Source organism: Choloepus didactylus, chromosome 1, assembly GCF_015220235.1.
Source record: "Choloepus didactylus isolate mChoDid1 chromosome 1, mChoDid1.pri, whole genome shotgun sequence".
Classification (NCBI taxonomy): domain Eukaryota; kingdom Metazoa; phylum Chordata; class Mammalia; order Pilosa; family Megalonychidae; genus Choloepus; species Choloepus didactylus.
Window position 1 is genome coordinate 16,076,009 of NC_051307.1, and position 24,609 is coordinate 16,100,617.

Here is a 24,609-nt window from a genome sequence, read left to right on the forward strand (position 1 = left end):
GACTTTTTATGATGGAAAATTTCACACGCACAGAAAAGTAGAGGGGACGGTATGATGTATGTATAACCAGCACCTGGATTTGGCAATTGACACTTTGCCACACTTGCTTCATCTAATTATTTTTTTCTAAAATTTTCAATTTCAGACATCATGAAACATTCACTCTTAAACCTGTTTAAAAACTAAGGGCATTTCTTACTGAACCATAGTATCATAATTGCACGCCCAAATTTTTAGTGATCACTTAATATTGTCTAGTATCCAGATTATATTCAATTTTCCTCAGATTTCTTTTCCTCAAATGTATTTGTTGGCCATGGGTGGTGCCCACATTTGACCTGGTCCTTGGGCTGGGAAACGAGGGTGTGCAGGAGCTAGTCCAGGCTATCTGCAAGTGGATGGTGTGAGCTCAGAAGTTCACAAATGGGGTGCCTGGGAGAGAGGGTCAGTTGTAGACTGGGGTGCTCTAAAAGGAAGCCAGGTCAGAGCTTCTGCAGGAGTACTGGGAAGATCAACTCTTGGGGTAAAATGCCAAAGAAATGCCAGGCATTCATTTATCGATCTATTCATTCACTCGACAGGTGACTGCCTTGTGGTGCTTACGTCCCAGTGGGGAGGAGAGAATATAAACTCATTTTGTCTTCACAACAGTCCTACAAGTAGGTAATGTTAATATCCCCATTTTACAGGTGAAGAAACTGAGGCCCCTAGCAGTTGAGTAACTTGCCCAGGGTCATAGAGGCAGGAGCATCAGAAGTCAAATCCAGGCAGCTTGGCTCCAAGTCTTGATGCTAACCCTCTATAACCACTGCTTCTCAAATAAATAGACACATTGGATGGCATGGTAAGGGGTATCGGGAGTGTGGCTGTTGGGGGCAGGGGTGCATCATCAGACAGAACATTCAAATAAGGCAGTCTGTGAGCAGCGGGCAATCAAGTCTGGTTGGAGATTACTGGAGTCCCTGCCAAAGTCTGAAGACATCTTTCATTGGAACCTCAGAACCACCAGGCCCTGACACACTGCCCAGTGCAGCCCAATAATTGTAGAGGCGATGAAATGACCTTGCAAAGTTCACGCAGCTAGTTATCAGGGACATCGAGAACAGAACTGGGTCTCCTGACCATCTGGCACCACCCCTCGGTGTGGTCAGCTCAACCTCCCCCAGACTGGACTGACGGTGTGGTCAGCTCAACCTCCCCAAGGAAAATATGCCCAGTGAGATCGGCCTTTTTCACCCCTTGTCCGTTATCTGAGTTACAAATTGTCAAGAGTGGGGGAGAAGGGGAGTAGGAATAAGTAGTGAGAGAAAAAAATATTAATAACATGTTTGCAAAACAAAAACAAAAAAATCCAGTTATTGAAGATTGAAGATACCAGCTATCTCCGGGGTGGGGGTGGCCCTGTCCTTGGCCAGACAGTGGCCACACTCTGAGGCAGTCCCTCCATCTGCCAAGAGCAGGTGGCCCCAGAAGGGAAGGTTCTCAGGGTGTAGGGGGCCAGAGCTCAGAGCGAGGGGGCGGAGGTGAGAGAAGGGAGGTGAGCAGGAGCAGAGACCCCACTTCTACCCCTCAAAAAAGAGAGCTCTGTCAAAATGTAGATGGTCAGCTGGCTGTTTTGACTGAGAGTAATATTTTAAACAGTGGTGAGTTATTGAATTTGTATAATTTTTGCATGTTTGGATGACATATAGAATGGCGAAATATTCCAGAACACTAGTGTTTTAGTTTCCTGGCTGTAAAACAAACACCGTACAATGGGTTGGCTTAAACAATGGGAATTATTGGCTCATGGTTTTGAGGCTAAGAGAAGTCCAGAATTGAAGCACCAGCAAAGCAATGCTTTCTCCCCAAAGACTGTGGCACTCTGGGGCTGGCTGCTGGTGATCCTTGGTCCTTGGCTTTTTCACCCATGGCAATGCACACGGAGGCATCTTCTTTTTCTTCCAGGTCCTGCTGACTTCCAGCTTTTGGCTGCTCCCCATGGCTTCTCTTTCTGCGTCCCTTTGCTCAGAAGGACTTCAGCCATACTGGGTGAAAGCCCACCCTCACTCAGTTTGGGCTTCACCCTAACTAAAAACATCTCCAAAGGTCCTATTTACAAATGGGGTCACACCCACAAGACCAGGGGTTGGGACCTGAACATGCCTTTGTGGGGGACACAATTTAATCCCCAACAACTAAGTATAATTTTAACTAAGTAACTTCGCATTAAGGTCATTTTTATACCACCTGGGCCTGTCGAGCGTTACCAATGATGCCCTCTTCCTCCCCACCAGAAAAAAGAGGTGAGCTGGGCACATGGCAAACATCTGTCAGCTGACTGGAATGAACATTTACTGCAAAAATTTACTTTCAATGACATTTTCCTATTGCTTTTTGGAAATCAACTTGGAGGTCCAAACTTAACAGGAGAAAGCTTTACAGAAGAGTGACATAAAACATGAGACCTCTATTTTCTTTAGTTTCCCCCAAGGAAAACATTGACACCATCTAAAATAATTAGATCTGGGGCTAGTTATGTTGGGAAACCAAAAAATTAAAAATAAAAATAAATATGCCTTTCTCTGATCACATGTTCTTATTCCTTTTATCTGTCTGCTGGTAAATCCAGAAAAATAATTATCAAGAATACTTCTTTTTTTGCCTTAAAGATAAACATTTTTCAAAATAAAGACTGCAAATAGCATGTGCTTTCCCTGTCAGTTCATAACTCTGGTTTCATTACTTAAAAACTGAACATTTAAAATTTAAAAAATACAAAAACAACAGACATTGATTTGCCTCTGGGATAAACTAATTAATGGGCCTTCCCTAAACAAGACATTAAGCTGCTGTTTTCTTTAACACACAAGATCTTAACCATGTTTACAATCCACCTAACTAGTTGCATGTGCAGTCGTTAGGCTTCTGACCAAGGCTCAATGCAAAAATTGCCAATCTGGCAAAGCCAGTACAGAGTGCCTGGATTCAAGTTTTAATTTAAGAAAGTCCGTATACTCCTGTAGAAAAGCTACAAAATGAGATGCCATGTCATGATTCTTTGTGAATGAAGCTCCAGGCAACACGGAGGGGTTGCATTGTATTTCTATGCCCAGCTCCACATCCTCCAACAGCTGCCGCCTTGTGTGGACTGATGATGCTCATTTAGGCAGTGATTATATTAGCTTAATGATTCATTTGGCTGCACTAATGCCTCCTCCTTTAACAGAAAGCATACCTGCGTGCAGCTCTCCGCTATGAGCGTCCCTAATGAAGCGTGACTCTTCAGCTTTGCTGTCCAGCTCGCGTTACAGTAACATTTCTGGTATCTGTTTCTGAGACCAGCCCAAAGCAAACTAGTGCTGGAAAACAGAATCCATTTCCAGCTTCCTTTGGTAATCTGGGTAATCTAGACTTCGTCTGAATTACCTCCCATGAGCCAAATTCTAGATGGCAACTGAATGGAGCCACTTCATCTACAGCAAGGGGACATTTGGGCCAGTGTGGATGAAGACTTTGGGAATGTCCACCAAAGCCCCTCTAAGTTCCTCCTGGACTTGTTCCCCAAGACAGAGCCCTGCCTGCCCATCTTGCTGGAGGACTCAGCATTGAGCTGATATTTCCAGACCTCTGCAAGCATTTGGAAAATAACAACCCCACAGGACACCACTTCCACCTCCCTTCCAGTTCCCCATTTTCTCCCACTTATCAGTGGTTCTCATCCAAACAGGCAGGCCACCCTTCTCAATCCTGGAAGGCTATCTGCCCTATACCGTCTTCACGTTTGCGCTAAAGTAAGCAAGCCGAGGGCTTTGTTCCCTAACTCAGGTTAGTTAACAAAACATCTGATGAGTAGAAAAAAATTCCAAAGAATGTTTTCCTGTGCTTTGTTTTTCCAAACCTGTAGTCAGTATCTCAGCATGGAGAAGTGGGGTCACCCACACCCCCGAGAGCACATCTATGTGACAAGCTGAACAGAAGTGCCACCGAGGCTGCAGCGGGGAGCTACCACCGCCCCAGCCATGGCCGGGGTCTCCTATTCTCCAGGTCTTTGACAGCGCTTTGCTTCAATGACGAATAGCACCTGGGTTCAGCCGCACCTCCCATTTCTTTCTCTCTCTTTTAAAATCAGTGTGTGCTCGTAAGTGCCTTCATGTGGTGCGTTCTCGTCTGTCAGGCTTCCAGAGAGTCCTTATGGAAAATGAAAAGGTGAAGTCTTCCCAGGGAGTCTGCAGGGAAACACAGGCCGGAGCCCATGACGCCTTCTGTTGCCTCTGCTGCCTGTTCTCTCTTCTCCCCTCCGCCCAACACTCCGAGGCGGGCGACTGTGGCCTGATAGCAACACCAGGAACAGAGAAGCAGGAGAAGCAGAGCCCAAGGGGTGGTTGGAAAGGGCAGAGGGGCAATTCCACTGCACGCTGCCTGGTGCCGGCAGGAAGGCTCATGGCGAATCACACACCCACAGACACACACGCACAAAACACAGACACAAATGCACACTCACACATGCATATACACAGACACACAAGCACACACATTCATCTGCCCACACATACACATACACATATACACAGAGACACACAAACACAAAACACACATACATATACACAGACACACAAGCATTCATCTGCACACACATACACATATACCTATACACAGAGACACACAAGCACACACATTCACCTGCCAAACAAACATATATACACACACATGCAGAGACACACACAAGCACACAGACATTAACACACTCACAGACACTTGAGATACACACACACACAAATACAGACACAAAGACATAAACACACATATACACAGAGACACACACAAGCACACAGACATTAACACACTCAGAGACACTCAAGAGACACACACACACAAATACAGACACACAGACATAAACACACACCCACAACTGAGACACAAGCATAAACACAAAGAGACACACAAAACACACATTCATTTACACACACCCACAGAGATGCACACTCCTACTCAGACACACACACTCACAAATACACACACACCCACACACACACACACAGCTGTTTGCATGGTGCCTTTGTGTGAATTAGAAGGAGGTGCCCTGCGGGAAGACATGACTCCTCAGGAGGAGCAAGGCTTGGCGGGGAGAGCGTGTGGCGATTTCAGCCTTCACTTCCCTTCCACCAGACGACACAAGTAGGGTACACTGCACAACCACACCGCACAGCCCTGTCACTGTGTCCTCTTGTGGACCGAGCTGGGCTGGTTGGGGATGTGCAGGTGGGAGGGGCTAGGGGCAGAAAGAAAGCGTAGCTCTCGCCTGGATCACATACAGCCTCCTGTCCAGAACCATCCCGGGCTCAGAGAGCAGGCCCCACCTTGCTGGAGGAGCTCCCACCCTGTGTGCCACCGTTACCTGTTGGGGTAGGTGACGTTACATGGCACCTTGCCCGTGTAGTTCTCGTTAAGCCAGCGGTTTGCCAGGGCTTGCTGAATGTTTGGCCTCTTCACGGGGTCTGGTTCCAGCAGGGAGCGCAGAAAGTGGATGGCTCCTGTGAAGACATTTGGCAAAGAACACATCTACGTGACAAGCCGAACACAAACACCACTGAGGCCGCAGCAGGGGGCTACTGCCTGCACCCCCATGGCCGGGGTCTCCTATTCTCCAGGACTTTGGACAGTGCTTTGCTTCAATGACGAACAGCACCTGGGTTCAGCCACACCTCCCATTGCTTTCTCTCTATTTTAATCAGAGATGCCAAAAGTCCAAAGATACTCGTTTAAGGTAAACACCTGGTACGTGGTAAAGCCAGAGCCAGCTCAGACCTCCCTGTGCCCTGCACTTCCCAACACAACCTCTGGTCTTTCCTTGTTGGATATAGGTGAGCCAAAGAGACAGTGTTGTTTACAGGCTTGAGGAATGGAAGAAAATAAACCGAAGACGTGCCTCTCAAGGTAGGTTTCAGAGCACTCAGAAAGAAACCGGAAGTTTGGTAAAAGGCCCTCTGAGTTAGACCCTCTGACTTGGCCCTCGCCACGTGACAAGCAGAGTCTCAAAGGCTCTGAGAAGTCCTGTGTTCTGGTCCTTTCTTTTAAAGCCATTCCCCGTGGCCAGCTCACTTCCTCCCCAAACTCTGAACTGCTAATGCAGCACCCAGGCCCACTTAGGTGGCCACGTTGGGCCAACACCCCACCAGTGAGCGGCAGGTTTTTGTTAAGGTATTAACTGAACTCTGTAATAGTGACTCAAGTTTTAAAACTCTAGTTTGTGCACAAACTTTGGGCAAGGGCTGCACTGTAAACCCCGGTCTGCCTGATGGGCCCTCTCCTTTCGTGTCGTCCTCAAAATGAAGGGGCTGCTTGGGTGGGGTGTATGCCAATGACATTCGTCCTTATTTTTCGGCCCACTGAAGTTTGCTGTCATCACATCAGTTACACTGATCATGGCGTGTAAGGAAAGGGCATAAAAAACAATTGACAAAAAATATAAAGCCCCTCAGACCCCTTTTCCTCTCCGTCCTGGTTCTCCTTTTGTTAAACACACGTTTACTGAGTACTGGCTGTCTGTCCTAGCACTAGGGATGGGAAGTTATCTCATCTCTAAGTAGAATATTTTGCATCCTTTGAGATTATGACAGTGAAGACAAACACACCACACAGAAAAAGATGTTGATAATGAAAGTGAAGGTCAAAGGCTTCAAAATGGGTCAGCACGAGAATATGTATGTACACATACGCACAAAGAAGGACAGGAATGCGTCAAAATGAAATGGTCTGTCTTGCCAGAAGTGTGGGATCATAAGTGATATTTTTTCATCCTATATTCCTTATGTGCTGGAGCCCTGCTAGATTGTCTTTACAATATAAAAATATTTTTAAGGTAACTTTGTACATGATGTCCAACTTCCAACATAGCTGTCGACTTGGCTAGCTTATGGTGTCCAGTTGCTTGGTCAAGCAAGCACTGGCCTGTTACTTGAAGGAATTTAGTAGACAGATTTAAATCAGTAATCAGTTGATTGCATCTATGGCTGATTACATCTCCAATCAACAAAGGAAACTGCCCTTAGCAAGGAGAGCCGTTTCCTCATTCAATCAGGTGGAGGCCTTACAGACAGAACAGAGGATTCCAGCAGTCAGAAAGAAGAATTTCTGTCTCTACTTCAGCCAGCCCACTTCTCCTGGGGAATTCACGGTCACCATCAAGATCCCATTTTGTGGCCTGTCCAACTGAATTTGGACTTGCCAATCCCCCTGGTCACCGTGAGAGCCAATTACCATAATAAATCTCTTAATATTTACATATATCTTTTCTGTTCTGTTTCTCTGCAGAACCCTGACTAATACAATACCAAATAATAAGCTCCAGAAATTCTCTTTTCCTCAAACTTTTCTATCCTTTCCTCCAAAGCTAGTTTTCAGTTTTCTGAAATAATCTAACCTTGCTAGGAAAGGTCATAAAAATTCTCACTTTCTTTCAGGCTTTAGCTGTCATTTTGATACTGTTCTTTAAAGAATTATGCCACCCCATTTCTGCAAGGTAGAAGAGCCCCAGAGGTGTCAGTTTTGATGCCGGAGTCTGCCCAAGAAGAACCACATTGGCTAGTTACACCTCCAGGTAATCCCCCCAAGGTGGAGTGGGAGTACCGGAAGGTCATTCTTCTTTAAGAATGAAGAGGATAAAGATACATGTATCCATGCCACAGAGGTCTGAGATGCATTTAATTCTTCAGTTTTACAGCTGGGGTTCTTCAATGGTCTGAAAAGCAAACAGATCTCAAAAAAAAAAAAAGAGGTTCCTTTTTTAGAACCCCTATTTCCCTTCCCTGAAGCCCCCAACATCACGAGAGTCATTCGGGTGGAATTTCACCTCCTAGATGCTTAAGCGCTTACGCATGGACATCCATGAGTTAAAGAAAAGAGATGTGAGCTTAAAAAATTGAACTGGGGGGCCAGCTAGTTAATGATGTTTCCAAGACATCTGTCACTTACCTCATAGGACCTGAACCACAAGCCAGGCTCCCACCAGGCTCTCAGAGTATGACTAACCGGAACAGCTAAGAAAAAACTGGATGTGCGTTTTCGTTCTACTTTCAAAATCAAGAACTCTGCATCTTTACAAACTGCTGACAAGTGCAAGCAATTTTAGTTCACATCGCAACTAACAATGTTTGTTTCTTCGGCTATCACAAACATTGCAGTAGTATCCAAAAAGGACTCTGAATACCTCCTGAGAAGGCTTTGATGGTTGCATTCGGGTCTTGTAAATCACTCTGACCCATGAGCGGAAGGGATTAAAATACTCCCCCCACCGTCCTGCAAAGTGGGGTCAGGCATGGCCACTTGTCACCGTCCACTCCTCTGAGCTAGCACTCACGTGCCCCAATCCAGCCTGGAGAGTGGGAATGAGCATTAGGGGCTGGTGTCCCCTTTCTGGCCTCAACATAACAGGGGCGTGCACCCCTCCGAGGCAAAAGTCACTCTCCTTCATGCAACCCCAGCTCCCCAGTGCCTGGGCTGGCTTGGAGCCCTGATGCTGGACCAAAGGAAATAGCCAAAAACACCAAACTTTTCGCATTAGCGCATGCTGGATGCAAGCAGAGTCAAATCCCACCCCGTGCTCCTTCTTCATCACCTCCCGTGCTCCTTCCTCATCACCTCCTGGGCTAAAGCAGCAGCAAGAATCTTTTGATGGTTGAGCATTCCCGGGAATTTTAATTAGTGTTGGCTCAACCCTCACAAAAGCTAACACCTCATCTTCAGCTGCACATTGAGTGAATTCATGGCGCAAAAATGTCTTTGTTTAGAGAGACTGGAATGTATTATAAATGCTCACACGGAAGGGTAGTGATGAAAAGGCAAGCTGCCTACAACATGAATAAGCCATAAAAGACATTCACTACCCTGTGGTATACAAGCGCCAACAGGCAGAAAGGGAAACTGCCTAGAAAGGAGAATGGAAAGGGCCCCCAAAGCTCAAGTTTTCAAATTGGACAGTAAGGCTCAGGGCAATGCTTTGGAGCACACGCCATGGGCTCACAAGGTCAAGTACACTGTATTTTTTTCAACTGAAATTTTGTAGAAATTCTTCCAAAATTAATCTAAAAAAAGAGTACTAGAAAATGATAGATGTGGAGAGCTCAGCACAAATATGAATTCATTCTATTATGGAGGAATCAAAGTAATAAAGATGTGTGTTAGTGAGACAGTAAGATGAGCATATTTTCTATTTGAGTTGACAGAACTCAAAACATAAGGACAACAGGCTCTTATGCATCAATAAATACCCCCAAAGCTGGGGGGCCATCTTATACCAATTAATAAAATCAGAAAAAGGAGAGAGAGAGAGAGCAGGGTGTACTACCAAAAGCTCAGGTTTAGGAGTCAAGCAAACAAGTCCAGAAACAGTGAAGCTATTTAATCTCGCTGATGCTTGGCTTCCTCCACGGTAAATGACTTGATGCTTGACCCTGCGGGCTGTACCGCACAGCTGTAGCTCACGCTGAGGCTGTTCACCAAATACTTCTGGCTTTCCACCTTCCAGATGTGTGACAGGGTTGAACTTCCCCAAGCCCTTTAAGTTGGGTGAAGCCATGTGACGAGTTTTAGAAAGTAAGGAGTTATGAGTCTAAGTGACATGTTACTTGCTGGTGAGACCTCCTAGACCTCAATTTCCTTACTGTGGTGACAGTCACACAAACCTACACGTGACAAACTACAAAGATACGGATACGCACACACACGAGTGATGTAAAACTGGTGAAACTGTACAAAGACAATGGATTGTATTAATATCAATTTCCTGGTTGAGACAGTGAACTACAGTTACTTAAGATATTACCATTGGGGGTGTGCCAGTTTGAATGTATTATGTCCCCCAAAATGCCATTATCTTTGATGCAATCTTGTGTGGGCAGATGTATTGGTGTTGATTAGATTGTTAATTCTTTGAGTGTTTCCATGGCGATGTGACCCACCCAATTGTAGGCGATAACTCTAATTGGATCATTTCCATGGAGGCGTGGCCCTGCCCATTCAGTGTGGGCCTTGATTATTTTACTGGAGCCCTATATAAGCTCAGACAGAAGGAGCGAGCTTGCTACAGCCAAGAGGGACACTTGGAAGAACACACCAAGAGCTGAGAGCAACTGAGAGTGAAATTTTGAAGAGGAGCTGCAGCTAAGAGAGGACAAAACGCCCCAAGAACAACATTTTGGAGAATGCCATTTTGAAATACCCCCTGGAAGCAAACGGACACCAGCCATGTGCCTTCCGAGCTAACAGAGGTTTTCCAGACACCAATGGCCATCCTCCAGTGAAGGTACCCGATTGCTGATGCATTACCTTGGACAATTTATGGCCTTAAGACTGTAATCTGGTAACCAAATAAACCCCTTTTATAAAAGCTGATCCATTTCTGGTATTTTTGCGAAAAGGCAGCATTAGCAAACCAGAACAGGGGGCAAACTCGGTGAAAGATATATGGGAAGTCTCTTTTTTATATTATATATATATATATATATATAAAATTATATATTGTTATGTAATAAAGTCTCTTTATTATTCCTTCCAACTGCAAGTCAATCTACAATGATGTCAAAATAAGAGGCTTTTTAACAATCTTCCTGGGTTAAAAGCAAAAGGAAAATTCTATACTCTCCATTACATGCTTTGTTTCATTTTCTTTAGACTAAGCACTTGCACACTTACCACAAGCAACCATCACGCATAAGTACTTATCTGTTTCTTTTTAGCCCCCCCCCCCACATTGATCTGTAAACTCTATAAGGAGAGGAACCATGTCCTGTTTGTTCTCTGTCCTCTGGCCCCTAGAACAGGCCTGGCACAGAGTTGGTGCACAGTAAGTATTTAAGGAATAAGTGAATAAATGAATGAATGACCAGTCCTCATATCAACAGCTCCAAAAGCTCTAAAACCTAAATATAACAATTTGCTCAACATTTTACACATTTTCTAACCTCAAGGGTTAGAACTCTCAGTGTGCAAATATTTCTTCTACAATGACAAGAAATGTAACATATCTTCCTAAGTACATTATGCCTCCTTTTCTTTCAGCCTCCAGAAATTCTATCCTCCCTACCAAAGGTGAAAGCACGGACCAAATTAAATAATTACATAAAAGGATGCATTTCAGCTTGGGTTCCATTTGGCAAGCATATTTTCATAGACAGTTTTATGGAAGTTCTATAAATGCAAGAGAAAAATACATAACAGTAGTAAAATAAAAATGCTGTTTTCACTGTGCATAATAAGTGAAAGTTAAATAATTACCTTTTTTTTATGCCTTATCTCAGTGAAGCTGAGTTTATTCAGGAACCAATTAAATGACCACCAAAGTCAAGCTGTGACCAAGAACTTGAAGTGGATTTTAAACCAAACAAAAGAACGAATTGTACTAATTTGCTGAATCTGAAACACGAACTGTTTACTGAAATGTGAACCAGCAAGTTTGAGAGTACTTCTCAAATGTACCTGATGATTCAGTTTAATCAAGTAACCAAACCTATATATATTTAAAAGCTTTTAAAAGGATAAAAAACTGAAATAAATCACCACCCAAACTTGAATGAAACCAATATTTCTTTAGAGTGAATTGACCAAAGAGGACAAGAATGGAGACGTGATTATAAACACTCTTTTCAAAGTCAACACTGTGACATGGTGAGCTCTAAATAATGAAGCCTGCCATTATTTTTCAAATGGAGAATATGAGCTCTTTTTAGTTTGTGTGTTTGGGGGAGGCTGTGTGCAGAAGGGGGATGAACTGAGTTAAGGGTTCAGAATTATAATGGGGAAGAAATCCCAGGCCAGATGGTGTGGTGACTTGGAGATGGGAAAGCAAACTACCTCTCGTGACTTAGCTTTTCTGCTTTTGTCATCTCATCCTCACTCATTTTTAAATTTTATTGTGGTAAAACATATAAAACACAAATTTTGCCACTGTAACCATTTTTAAGTGTGTAATTCAGTGGTGGCAATTACAATCATATTGCTGTGCCATCATCACCACCATCCATTAGCAAACCTTTTTCATCAATCCCAGATACTCTGTACCCATTAAGCAATACCTCCCTATTTCCCTCTTCCCCCTTGGCCGTAGGATTCTCTAATCTGCTTTCTGTCTCTATTAATTTGCTTATTCCAGACAGTTTGTATAAGTGGAAACATACAATATTTGTCCTCTTGAGTCTGGATCCTCCCATTTAGCATAATGTTTTCAAGGTTCATCCATGTAGCAGCATGGATCAGAACTACATTCGTTTATATGGCTCAGTAATATTCCACTGTGTGTATAGACCACATTTTGTTCAGCTATTCATCATTTGATGGACAGGCTATTTCCACCTTTTGTTATCAAACAAAAACATCTGTTTGAGTGCCTGTTTTCCATTCCTTTGGGTAGATACCTAGAAGTGGAATTTCCAGGTCATATGGTAATTCTATGTTTAACTCTGACGAACCGCTCAGGCTGTTTTCCATCACAGTTGCACCATTCTACATTCCACCCAGCAAGACTCAGTTTCTTGTTTTTGTTTTTAAGAAAAATCCCATACCCCTCACACACCCCTATTATTGACACTTAGCATTGGTGTCGTACCTTTGTTACAACTGATGGAAGAATATTATAGTATTACTTTTAACTATGGTCCATAGTGTGCTTTAGGTGTATTTTTTTCCCATATACCACCCTATTATTAACACCTTGTAATAGTGATATAGATTTGTGCTTGTTCATGGAAGAACATTTCTGTATTTGTACTATAACACAGTTGTCATCCACCACAGGGTTCACTGTATTATACAGTCCCATGTTTCATCCTCTAGCTTTCCTTCTAGTGACAGGCACGACCTTAAACTTCCCCTTTCAACCACAATCACACACACGAGTCAGTGCTGTGAATTACATTCACAATGCGTGCTACCATCACCTCTATCCATTTCCAAACATTTACAATCAACCTAATTAAACATTCAGCACAAATTAAGCAGACACTTAGAATTGTGGCACCGTCAGAATACCACTGCGGCAAAACAAACACCGCTTCGCAAACAGACCCAACTTGGTCAAAGCCAAAGTCATTCAACACACACACAGAGCAGCAGATGCATTACCTGTGGAGAGCTGGGTGGGGAGGGGGTTCATTTCCTTGTCCACCATCTTCTGGTACAAAGCCCTCAGGCTAAAAGGCTCCACGGTGAAAGGCAGGGTCCCTGTCAGCATGGCATACATGTTCACACCTCTGAAAAGAGAGACAGGAAAGATCAGACGCAAATAAGGCCCCGGGGAAGGGGAAGACAAAGAGGACAAGGCTTAGTTGGAGCTTCGTTACTGTCACGTTCGTACTCATCTCAATGTCTTCTTCATGGTCCTCTTTCTAGAACCTTCAGCACTGCATAAAAGCATCAAAAGAGAAAGGCTTGTGTAAAAGCACTGAGTGTGAAGACTTGGACAATGGACTATGGGGGTAGAGGGGAGTTGAAGGAGCTACCTCCTAAGGAGGGGAAACCATTTCCCAGTTTTCTCTTGGGAGGGTGGAATGAAATCAACAGGAAGAAGTCCAGACCAGGTTACAGGAAACAGTAGGAACCACCTGCCATTACGAGGTTTTCCGAGTACCGTTTATAAGGGAGAAACTGGAGGAGGCCGGACCCCAAAATACACGTGGGAGCACAAGTAACACAGGTCAACTACAGCTGGAAGGCCTGGTTACCACTCATCGCTTTAAAACAAATCTTCCTACCAGAAAACGGTGTTTGGCTCTCGCTTTGAACTCTGCCTTGGTTTGTAACTAGAGAAATTCCTTGGGGGGGGGGGTCTCCTTTCCACTCTTATGTTTTATTTTATTGTTTATTGTGAGACTCTGCCCAAGCATCTCAGATGTGGCTGAAGTATCTTCCGATAAAGCTTAACCGCTCACATCCAAAGGCAACCCAGAAGACAGCAGCATCTTCTTGGAGGATTTTTATTTTCTCAATGTTCAAACCTAATGTCATTTTGATGAGATTTCCTGATGGGGATGAAGTGTCCCGCCTGCCAAGAGGTCTCGAGTGTTCAGAACCGCCCCAGGGAATATGTTTTAAAAATAGGCAAGAGGATTTCCAATCAAAACAAATCCAATGAGACTGATTGAAATTAAGACCTCTGAGGCCCAATTCCATTGTGGCGTCTTCATTACGGGCTCCAGACAGGGACAGGTACCCGAGCCCTCGGGCTCCAGCTACAAATCATTCTCAAATTTCAGACGTGAGCTATGACCCAGTCCTGTTCCACAACTCACAATCGAGTTAGGGGGACAGATACATAAACATTCATTTCACAAGTATTTGCCGGACGGCTTTCTGCCCGAGGCAGTGTTAAAGGGGCTGGGAACTCGGTGCTGGTGACACGGAAAAGAAGCTTGTGCCATCTTGGAGCTGGAGCCTGATAACAAATGGGTAAACATATAAATGAGCACAATGCATGCTTTTCAGTGGTGGTGAGTGCAAAGAGAGTAAGAAAATGCTCAACTGCACTGCTATTGCCCACAAGATGGATTCAGTTAGGGGAGAAAGAGGACTTGTGAATAAGTACATGAAGACACAAGGCTCCCCAGGGCATGTGTGAGCTTCTATGGCTTTGGTGAGAAAGGGGAGGATAAAGGGCATAAATCAAGAAATGGAAGCAAGAATGAACAAGGCATATCCAGAGCCATTTAGTGCAGCACTTCCTTGCATGTGTTTGGTGGAACACGTTCCCCAGGATATGACTAGATGTTAGGTGAGTAAAAGTTCTATAGTCAAATAATATAGGGGTTCGTCGTCTGGCGTAAGTGGATTAGAGTGGATTAAATCGAGAGCAGGGCACTCTGGCAGTAAATGCAGTATGTTGCTTTTAAAGTGTGAACGGCAGGGTAGGTGTGGCAATGGGAAGGGAAAGGTAAATAAATAATAGAGGGGAGAGAAGAAGAAGTGCCAAGTTTCAAACTTGGAGAGCTGGATGAATGGTGGTAATGGTGATTGAACTGAGGAAGGTGGGGAGGGACAGGGAGAGGGCTTTAGGGGTGGTGACATGTTTGAGAACCCACTTTGCAGTGCTGCGCTTTGGGTATATTTGAGGTAGAGCTAGACATCCTTGCTTTGGAGGATCCTTGGAGATGTGGTAAGTTGGAAAGCCAAGAGAAACACAAAAGTGATGAATTTCTGCATTGGAAGGGGCCTCAGGCACACGACTTTTGTGGGTGAAAGCCCCTGGCATATTCTACAAAGGAGTTGTTTGGGAACCAGGGAAGAGCCCCAGTGATTCCACTTGGGGCAACTCTATCCATGAGGAAGGGCTTCCCAACGCCAAGCGAAAGCCTACGTCTTCCACCCAATGGATGGGCAACAAAACTGGCCTCTCCACACGGTCAGCACTCCACATATTTGAAAACTGGGATCAGGCCCTTCCTATCCTCTGGGTGGGGCTCCCCCCAGACCCTTTGCCTGTTCTTTATATGACACAGTATGGAGTCCCTTCAACAACCCGGTGTTCCTCCCTGAATATCTACCAGCACGTTCATGTAATTAGTAAGTTTTAAACAAGTTTTCATGCTACATAAACAGAATTGGAATGAATTAGGCTGAAGGGCAAAAACTTTAAAAAAAAAAAAATTAGATTCTGTCCCTATTACCTTCCGTGTGTGCCTTAATCTTGGATCTAACATTCAAACCTAAAGTCGAATGGCCTGGTAGTTACACAATATCATTTTATTTTTCTGCAGATGCTTTATAATACAAGGATGTATTCTCTGGGGGTCCACAGCTCTAATTTTTATTTTCTTTTTGATGATAGACTAAAAGGTGTTACAAAGCATAATTGCAGTCTCCAGCTGGCCGCCATGTAACCAAGTACACTCTCCGTTCTACACACGCTCAACTTCAGTGCCTGCTGTTACATTTATGTTTACCAACACATAATTTTTGCCAAAAAATATCACTTCCATTGACATAGGCTAACAAGAAAAAAGCAGAGGGAACTTTAATTTGTCAATGATGCTTCTCCATTTATATTTGTGGAATAGAAGGTTTCCCAGTGATCAGAATAGTGCAGTGATTCTCAAGTGTGGTCTGCCAGTAGCACTAGCACTACCTGAGCACTTGTTAGAAATGCAGACTCCTGGGCCCTGCCCCAGACTTACTGAATCAGGAACTAGGGGTGGGGCCCAGTAACGTGTGTTTTAACAAGCCTTCCAGGGGATTCTGATGCAGGCTCAAGTTTGAGAATCACTGGGAAAGGGAAAATTGTGGGAGATTTACGTCATCTCAGGACTCAGGGCCAATAAGCTCAAAGAACCTGTTCCCAGCCACGAGAACCAGGCTCATATCATGTAGAGAAATTTAGTTCCTGCACAGCATTAGCCATCACCTTAAATTAATGCTGCTAATTTGAATATTTGGGTTGTTTTTCAGTTTTGGTTATATTTAACTTGTAAATTTGCTACAGTTTTTAATTGCACAAGAGCCAAAAATAAAAGGAGTTTAATTTTAGGTTTGGGCACATTTAAGTAATATTTAAATAGAAATAACCTATGTCAACATGAGAGGTTATAGAGCATGTGCTTCCTTTAAAAGGAAAGTGTACTTCACTGCTAAGAGAAGTGAAAACAGGGGCTCTAACACATACTTTTAAAAATTGATCACAGCAGCATTACCAACACATAATTTTTGCCAAAAAAATATCACTTCCATTGTTCCCAAAAGGAGGAAACAACTCAAGTGTCCATCAACAGATGAGTGGATAAACAGAATGTGGACTATCCATACAATGGAATATTCTTCTGTCATAAAAAGGAATGAAATTCTGATACATGGACCTTGAAAACACTGTGCCGAGTAAAAGAAGCCAGACACAAAAGGACAAATATTGTATGGCTCCACTTACATGAAATATCTAGAAGAAGTAAATTCATGGAGATAGAAAGTAGATTAGCAGTTGCCAGGAGCTAGAAGGGAGAGTGGTTGCTTAATGGGTACAGAGTTTCTGTTTGGGATAATCAAAAAGTTTTGGAAATCGATAGCAGTGATGGCTGCACACCATTGAGAATGTAATTACCGCCACTGAACTGTACACTTAAAAATGGTTAAAATGGCAAATTTTTAAATTTTACTACAATTTTTTTTTTTTTTTTTTAATTTCAGTGTACAATATTCAAGTTTGAGAAACACTGCTCTGTGACCCTTATAATTTCCCTTTCCCTGTAGAGGCCACAGAGCTTCCAGGTGCAGCTGTGGGGACATAAAATTGCCGAAGTGAGTTGTTAAAGTAACGGGACAGGAACCCAACCAAAGGCATTTGTGGGAGTGTAACATCAGGCCAGAGGATCAGCTCTAAAATCCCTGTCAAAGTTTCCAGCTTCAAGGAGTTCTTGAGACATCCAATTACTTGCCTTCTTGTCACCACAGTCACCGCACATTAAGTTAGTCTGTCTCTCACCATTATCTGGCTGCAACCACAAATAAAGGTAACAGATGCTTTTCCTACAGAAGGTGCCAGTGAACCTGGTGCCCCAAGGACTATCTCCTCACGGGCAAGAAGTAGTTTTTATAGTAACTCTAATTGGTTACTATGCTGGTGTGAATCCGTTATGTACCCCATAAAAGACTATGTTCTTTTAATCCACTCTTACAGGGCAGATCTATTGTGAGTGGGACCTTTTGATTAGATTATTTCCATGGAGATGTGACCCCACCCATTCAAGGTGGGTCTTAACCCTTTACTGGAGTGTTTAAGAGAGCTCACAGGGAGAGTGAGCTTAGAGAAGCTGGGAGAGACATTTGAGAGAAGTTAAAATATGTAATCCAGAGTTTTCCCCTGGGAGAAGTGAGCAAGGACCCACAGGAGCTGAGATGGAAGCCCAAGACATTTTGGAGAAAACCACTGAAACCAGAAGCTAAACCTGGGAGAGAAGGTTCTGCAGAGCCAGCCAGGTGCCTTTCCATGTGACAGAGGAAACCCAGAAGCCATCAGCCTCTCCTCAGAGAAGGTATCTACCTCTTGATGTCTTAATTTGGACATTAAGAACTGTAAATCTGAGAACTAATAAACCTTCCACTGTAAAAACCAGTCCATTTCTGGTATATTGCATTTCAGCAGCTTTAGCAAACTGAAACAGTTACTTTACCACCAAATTGACTCCAGAAGGCCATTTCTTATGGGGGAGTTTGTCATCAACAAAAACAGTCATAAATACTTAAAGAGGACCCAGCTCTTAACCAGCTCTTGAATCCTTGGGTCTTTCATTCATAAAACGCAGATAGTAATAGTATTTAACTCACAGGCTAGATAGGGCCATTGAGCCAAACCACAGAAAGGACTGAAAGCTGTGCCTGGCATGAAGTTAAATGCTCAATAAATGGGATTTATTGTCTCATTGCTAAACTTTAAAATACAACAGTAAAAAAAAAAAAAAAAAAGCCACAATTATATTGATACACTAGCACCAAATAATAATGGATACCTATGTTAAGAGTCATAGAGTCCTAGGAGATTTTAAAAGGGAAACCAGATTGCGTAACTTAATTCCTCTCCCCTAGAGTCTGCATACATGTTCAAAATCTGGGTAAAGAGAAATCTCGTCCCTCTGACATTTCAGCAGGATGTCAGGAATACCAAGGGGAAACGGTGGAATGCATTTTATAAACTTCTGTAATCCCATAGAATTAGTGAGAGTTTCAAAACATGCTCAGAATTTCCAGATGTGTCTTCTGAAATATGGCCCAGGGGCTTTCTAGGTTCCCTGTGGTAGACAAGGGACCCTCGAGAATCACAGATAGTTTTAAAGCAGCAGAGGAAGAGATTGTAAGGAGGCTGGGCAATGGCGAATATGACTAGGATTTTTCCAAGCAGAAAGAAATCAGGGTGAGTCATTGTTGGGTAAAAGGAAACCTGAAGACAGCGTGGAAAACTCGGATGTCAAAAGAGAAAGAAAAAGTGACACAAAGGGCAGCTGGCCAAAGGAGGAAAGGGGCTCCATGAAATACAATTGTGGAATCTTCAGAATTAAGTCAGAAGCCAAATGGAGGCCCTGATATTTAGTCTGCTACCCAAAAATATTCTCTGGAGGAAAAGCTAGGGTATCACCTGCCATCCCAGGGTGGAAAGATGGTGTCAGCACTCCCTGGAGAAGGGGGCCCGTAAATCTAACAAGACATGAGGGACAAAGCGATTGTCAGAGCAATGCTGGCAGGTGGAGCATCTGGTTTCTTGTTTTCACAGGAGGCGGGAGCAGGGGCTCCGAAAACAGCCCAGCTTACAGCACAGGGCAGTGGAGAGAACCCTAAGCTGGCACATCTTGCTATTGCCTGTCTCTTCAAGAAAGAACTTGCTTTGGAAAACTTGAAAATAACTCTCTGCCTCGAAAGCAATATCCTTCCATCTTCCAGTAACAATTTGCAATACAACTTCTGATTTAAGGTCTTGAAGATATGGTGGGAACAGATCCATCCATTTGGAATAGATCAAATGGCCTGTGCTTACTGAGCAAGAAATTATTTTCTTCAGGATTTTAAGATCTGCCTGCCTTTTCCTTTCCTCTTTCCCCTCTTCTATCTTAAATGCTCACGCTAGCTGCCAAAGAAAAAAAAAAATCTTGGATTTTGTAAGTGAAAAATCTCAGAAGCTAAAGGAAGCATCTCTCCTAAAAGTCAAAAGCCCTAAACTGCCCAGAAGGAACAGGAGGGCTTCTTTTTGCATTCTTCTCCCACCAGCTTTCATTTTTTGAGGGAGTCTGATGGAGAGAAAATACTATCCTTCTATATTTGATCTCTGCCAGTAGCTGATGGTATTTGTAAGTACTTTACAAAACAGAATCTGAAGCCTGGAAGAAATCCTCTCATTCTCCCTCCCAAACGCCTACATCCATAAAGGGATAGCAGAGCCAGAAACAGGATGCCTCCCCTCAGCCAACTTGTCTACCCAAAGGTTCATCACTGGGGACAGAGAGTTTTCATCACCAACTCAGTGCAGGTTCAGTGAGGCTGAGAAGGGAACCTGGGGGTGCAGTTCTGTGCATAGCTCCCCACAAAGCACCTGGTCTTTAGCCAAATGCTTCGCCCACCCCAGGGGCTCCTACAAGAGCAAAAAACAACCTCGGATGAAAAAATGTTGGACTCTCCATCCTTTGGGGGATAGAATCCCAATTTCTGTTTTCTTATGCCTTTAGGAATTCACCAAAATCCTCAAATGAGCATTGTAATTTTCTGAAAATAAAGTCAATTTTTGACTCTTTTCATTTAAAAAGTATGTCTGCCTTAAAAAAAAAAAATTTAACTACCATATATGCTACTCTGAGGAAAAGGTAATTAGCAACAATAAAGATCTGATGTACCAAAATTAACATTTTTGCTTTCATGTCTGAAATCCCAAAGTTCATTGCAGATATATATATATATATTTCAGTCATGTCAGGTAAAGGAAAGATTTTTAAGATATTTCTCATGACTTGAAAATAAAGACTGTTGAAAATAATGGAAAACCCAAGAAACAGTGCAGTATTTCCCGTTCACATTGTTAATTCCTGCTTCGCTAAGGGAGGAGGGTCCTGGGAACCCCAGTCGGGTGGAAGAGCTTTCTTTCCCAAGGTTCCCTTGAACGAATGACAGGCTGGTTTTCTTCCAAAGCAAGCCCCAGAAATCTTGGAGGAAGGCCCCATCTATCAGGGTCCAACCCTGGGGAGGGGGTTGCTTTCGATTTTTGAAGTGAACTCTTCATTCTGTCATCATAGGGCAATAAAAAGAGAAGACATTTTATAAAGACAGGGTCTGGCCCAGGTAGCAAATTGGTTCCATTTTCATGCTTTTTGAGCAGCCTTTTAAATTAAATTCTCTTTGAGTTGTCTATTTCCAGTTCTGCCAACACAGGTGTGGACACCAAACAGAAACCTAAGCGGTATCTCAGACACAATACCCTAGAGCAGTGAGAAATTAATCTATTAAAGAAGGCTCTGAAGTTTTATGTTTTCTACAAGATTAAGAACAACAGCAATCAGATTTTCTGCACCTCCCCACCTCTGCATATGCTGTTCCCCCTGCCTGGAAAGTTCTCTCTGGCAAACTCCAACTCATCCCTTCGAATCATGTTGGATTCTCCGTCCCCCTGAAACCGTCTTAAGCCAGCTGCTCAGCCTCATTGCTCTCTGCACTGTGCTTCCCCTGCACAATCTGACATACCCTATTTATTTACAGGTGAGATATGCTACACAGTAGTTAAGTGTGTTCAATAACTGAAGAACCCACAATCCCTTGCCACTCGTCCCATCCAGAGGTGGTGCCTACCTCTCTCTCTAGCTAAGCCAACTTGGCAGGTGAACTCACTGCCCTCCCCACGACATGGGACCTGACTCCCACGGTGTAAATCTCCCTGGTAATGCAGGAAATGACTCCCAGGATGAATCTGGACCTGGCATCGTGGGATTGACAACAACTTGACCAAAAGGGGGAATGAAATGAAACAAAATAAAGTTTCAATGGCTGAGAGATTTCAAATGGAGTTGAGAGGCCACTCTGCTGGGCATTCTTACACACTACATAGATATCCCTTTTTAGGTTTTAGTGTATTAGAATAGCTAGAAGTAAATACCTGAAACTATCAAGCTGCAACAACTGTTATAACCATGTAGCTTACATGGGGTGACAGTGTGATTGTGAAAACCTTGTGGACCACACTCTCTTTATCCAGTGTATGGATGGATGAGTAGAAAAATGGGGACAAAAACTAAATGAAAAATAGGGTTGGATGGGGAGATGGTTTTTTATTCCTATTTTTATTCTTTCTGGAATAAGGAAAATGTTCAAAAATAGATTGCAGTGATGAATGCACAACTATATGATGGTACTGTGAACAGCTGATTGTGCACCATGGATGAGTGTATGGTATGTGACTATTTCTCAATAAAACTGAATTTTAAAAAAAGAGGCAGTACCTAGATCTCCTCCTCCTGAGGCTGAGCTTGGCCATGTGACTTGACTTTGGCCAACGAGACATTAGCACATGTGACACAGAGGCAGCTTGAAAAGGGCTGGTACACGGGGTCTCGCCCACTCCTACTCCTGGAGACATTTCTGTCTTCATGTAAATGAACTGATCATGGCAGATACGTGACCATCGTGTCAGCTGACATCGCACCAACCTCCAGACCTGACAGTGAAGACATACTTGGTTGTTTCATCCAGCCAAGAGAATGAGCCCAGGGCTTACACAGTATGGCCAGTGACAGTACCTAGCCATCACTCTACTCTATGTTAAGAGGGAAGCAGTGCACTACAAGAGACTGAAGTGTATCTGCTTCTTATTTCCAACAGACTCACATTCAATTTGCAGTCACCATACAAAAAAAGCTGGGAAAATCTTATTAACCCTTTTTTTAAAAAAAAAAAAAGTTGGTATAAAATTATAGACTTCCCCCCACCCCCCAAAAAAAGAATCTGAATTTTAGTAACAGCTGGAACAATCCGCAGCAGTGGAAGAAAAGATTTAATTTGGGTGATTTTCTGTGGTTATTGGTGGTTCGCTAGTCTCACGGTGATGGAAGCTGCACATTTTTTTGAAGGGACAGAGAAGCTCCTGGAGTTTTGGTTCTTCTAGCCGCAGCCCGATGCACACCAAGGACCTGTGTATTTTTGCACCACCTCAAGATCTGTGTGGGACATACTTTTGAAGGATGTGCAATGTTCAATTATAAGTATGACAAAAACTGACAAGGAAGCTTATGTACTCAGTGAGAGTAGCATGTTTGTCTCTAAGAGACGTTTCATTTTGAAGACATGTGGTACCACCCTCTTACTGAAAGCACAGGCTCCCCCCTGTTGAAGCTTGTTACGGACCACAGGGGGTTTGACTCAATGCAAAGCTTCTTTTATATTCATAAGCATTTCATAAAGCCTTCTCAACCAGGGTACCCACACCAGCATTTCCAGGAAGGAACAGTTTCTTAATGTAATTTTCCCAAATGGAGCTGCATATTATATGGGACAGATAGATTCTGGCTGTTGGTACTTGTATAATCTGAATTTCCCAGAGAAAGTTGTGTAACCAGTCAACCAGATCAAAACCTGGAAGTTTTGATGAGTGACCTTGACCCAGCAGTTATGGCCCAGTTCTACATGAAAGATGGTGTTACTGCCATCTTTCACTGATGCCTCATTGTTAATCCTTGTGGGTAGTCAATGAATGGAATAAAATCAGATGGAACATACTGGACTATTCACATCACTCCAGAACCAGCATTTTCTTATGTTAGCTTTGAAGCAAACTTAAGTCAGACCTCCTATGATGATCTGATCAGGATAGCTGTGGAAGTCTTCAAGCCAGGAAAATCCATGACTGCCATGTTTGTAAATCAGAGTTGTAAATGCCACACAGTGCTTTCTTCACCCCAGAAGATTGAAGGTTTTAAACATCTTGATTGCCAGAGCGCTATGTTCAATGATTACAACTTTGTTTTTACCAGCTTTGCTAAGAATCAGCAACAAGAGCTGAGTTGATTAAGAAAAATAGAGGAAAAATGAAAGAAAGAGAACCCATAGAAGGTGGACGCTGCTTTCTAGATATTAATCCCAGGGGCCATGCTTTCCGTAACCACCACCGTGCAGTTACAGGAAGCCCTCATTGTAATCATACTAGTGTAATCACTTTGAATTGTTGTATGCGTTATTGAATCAAGGAATTACATCTTTTGTGAATGCTCTCTTCTGTGTTTAGGTATTCTATGCCACTCTTGCTGTGAAATTGAAGTGCATGTAGAAAAACACTTTTACCGTATGAAACTTTACAACACTTGTGGAAACAATTCAATTTGGTTTACACATAGAATGTTTCTCCAGGTATCATCCAGAATTCCCCATTTACAAGGTTTTTGTCCTCATTAGGTGTTGGCCTCTACTTCACAGAGATGGTCTTTTGCAACAGCAATTACAGTTTTTTCACCTACAAGTCAAGTTCTTTTAAGAAAATGATTGCAATTATTCATTTTGTGAATTATTTTAATATTATTGCTTCCCTCCATTTGTAATCCTTGCCACAGAGTTCCTTCCCCTCAGCCCCCCAAATTAAGCAATTCACTGTTACACTGTGAGTTTGTATGAATCTTACACCCCAGAAGGGAAAGGAGAATGGACTCTGGTCCCAATTTTCTTTTAAGGTCAAGTGAATTGGGTCTCCTTTTTATCAGCAAATAGTGACAAAAATAACATTAGAGTACTGTAGCTTGAGATTAGGTGCATTGGCAGAACTGTATGGAAATCTTAAACCATGCCATGTTCCCTGGTAAATCAGTAAATGAGATCAGCTTATCATGAGCACCATGCGTTTCCTAACTTGCTAAGTGGTATAAATGGTGTTTATCGCAAAATTTATTAGCCAGGAGATAAAGCTTAAAGGTTATACTGGATTCAGTAAGCCAAGTCAGCTCGGATTATCCACTTTAACCTTTAGGAACCATTTCCACTAATGTCCATTAATAATACACTGAAAGCTTTGGAGCAGAGCAGATTCAATGTCTTTTCTATCCTGTGATTTAAAGTTCTGTGACTTTGTGATGCAGGTAGTGGTGCTCTAACTTCATCTGTTGTTCTCTATGGTGTCCTTTCATCATGGCTTGATGGGATACATGA

At 43.1% G+C, this 24,609-nt stretch overlaps 1 protein-coding gene and 1 pseudogene across 1 annotated transcript in view; one reads left to right on the forward strand and one right to left on the reverse strand.

The window, feature by feature from the left end:
• Positions 1 to 24,609, reverse strand: part of HUNK (hormonally up-regulated Neu-associated kinase) — a 111,736-nt gene that overhangs the window by 18,446 nt on the left and 68,681 nt on the right. The window contains exons 5-6 of the mRNA XM_037832600.1: positions 13,096 to 13,223; positions 5,378 to 5,513 (exon numbers count right to left, since the gene is read on the reverse strand). Coding sequence (XP_037688528.1) covers positions 5,378 to 5,513; positions 13,096 to 13,223 — 264 coding nt within the window. The remainder of the gene's footprint in view (positions 1 to 5,377; positions 5,514 to 13,095; positions 13,224 to 24,609) is intronic.
• Positions 22,523 to 23,481, forward strand: LOC119531401 (annotated as a pseudogene).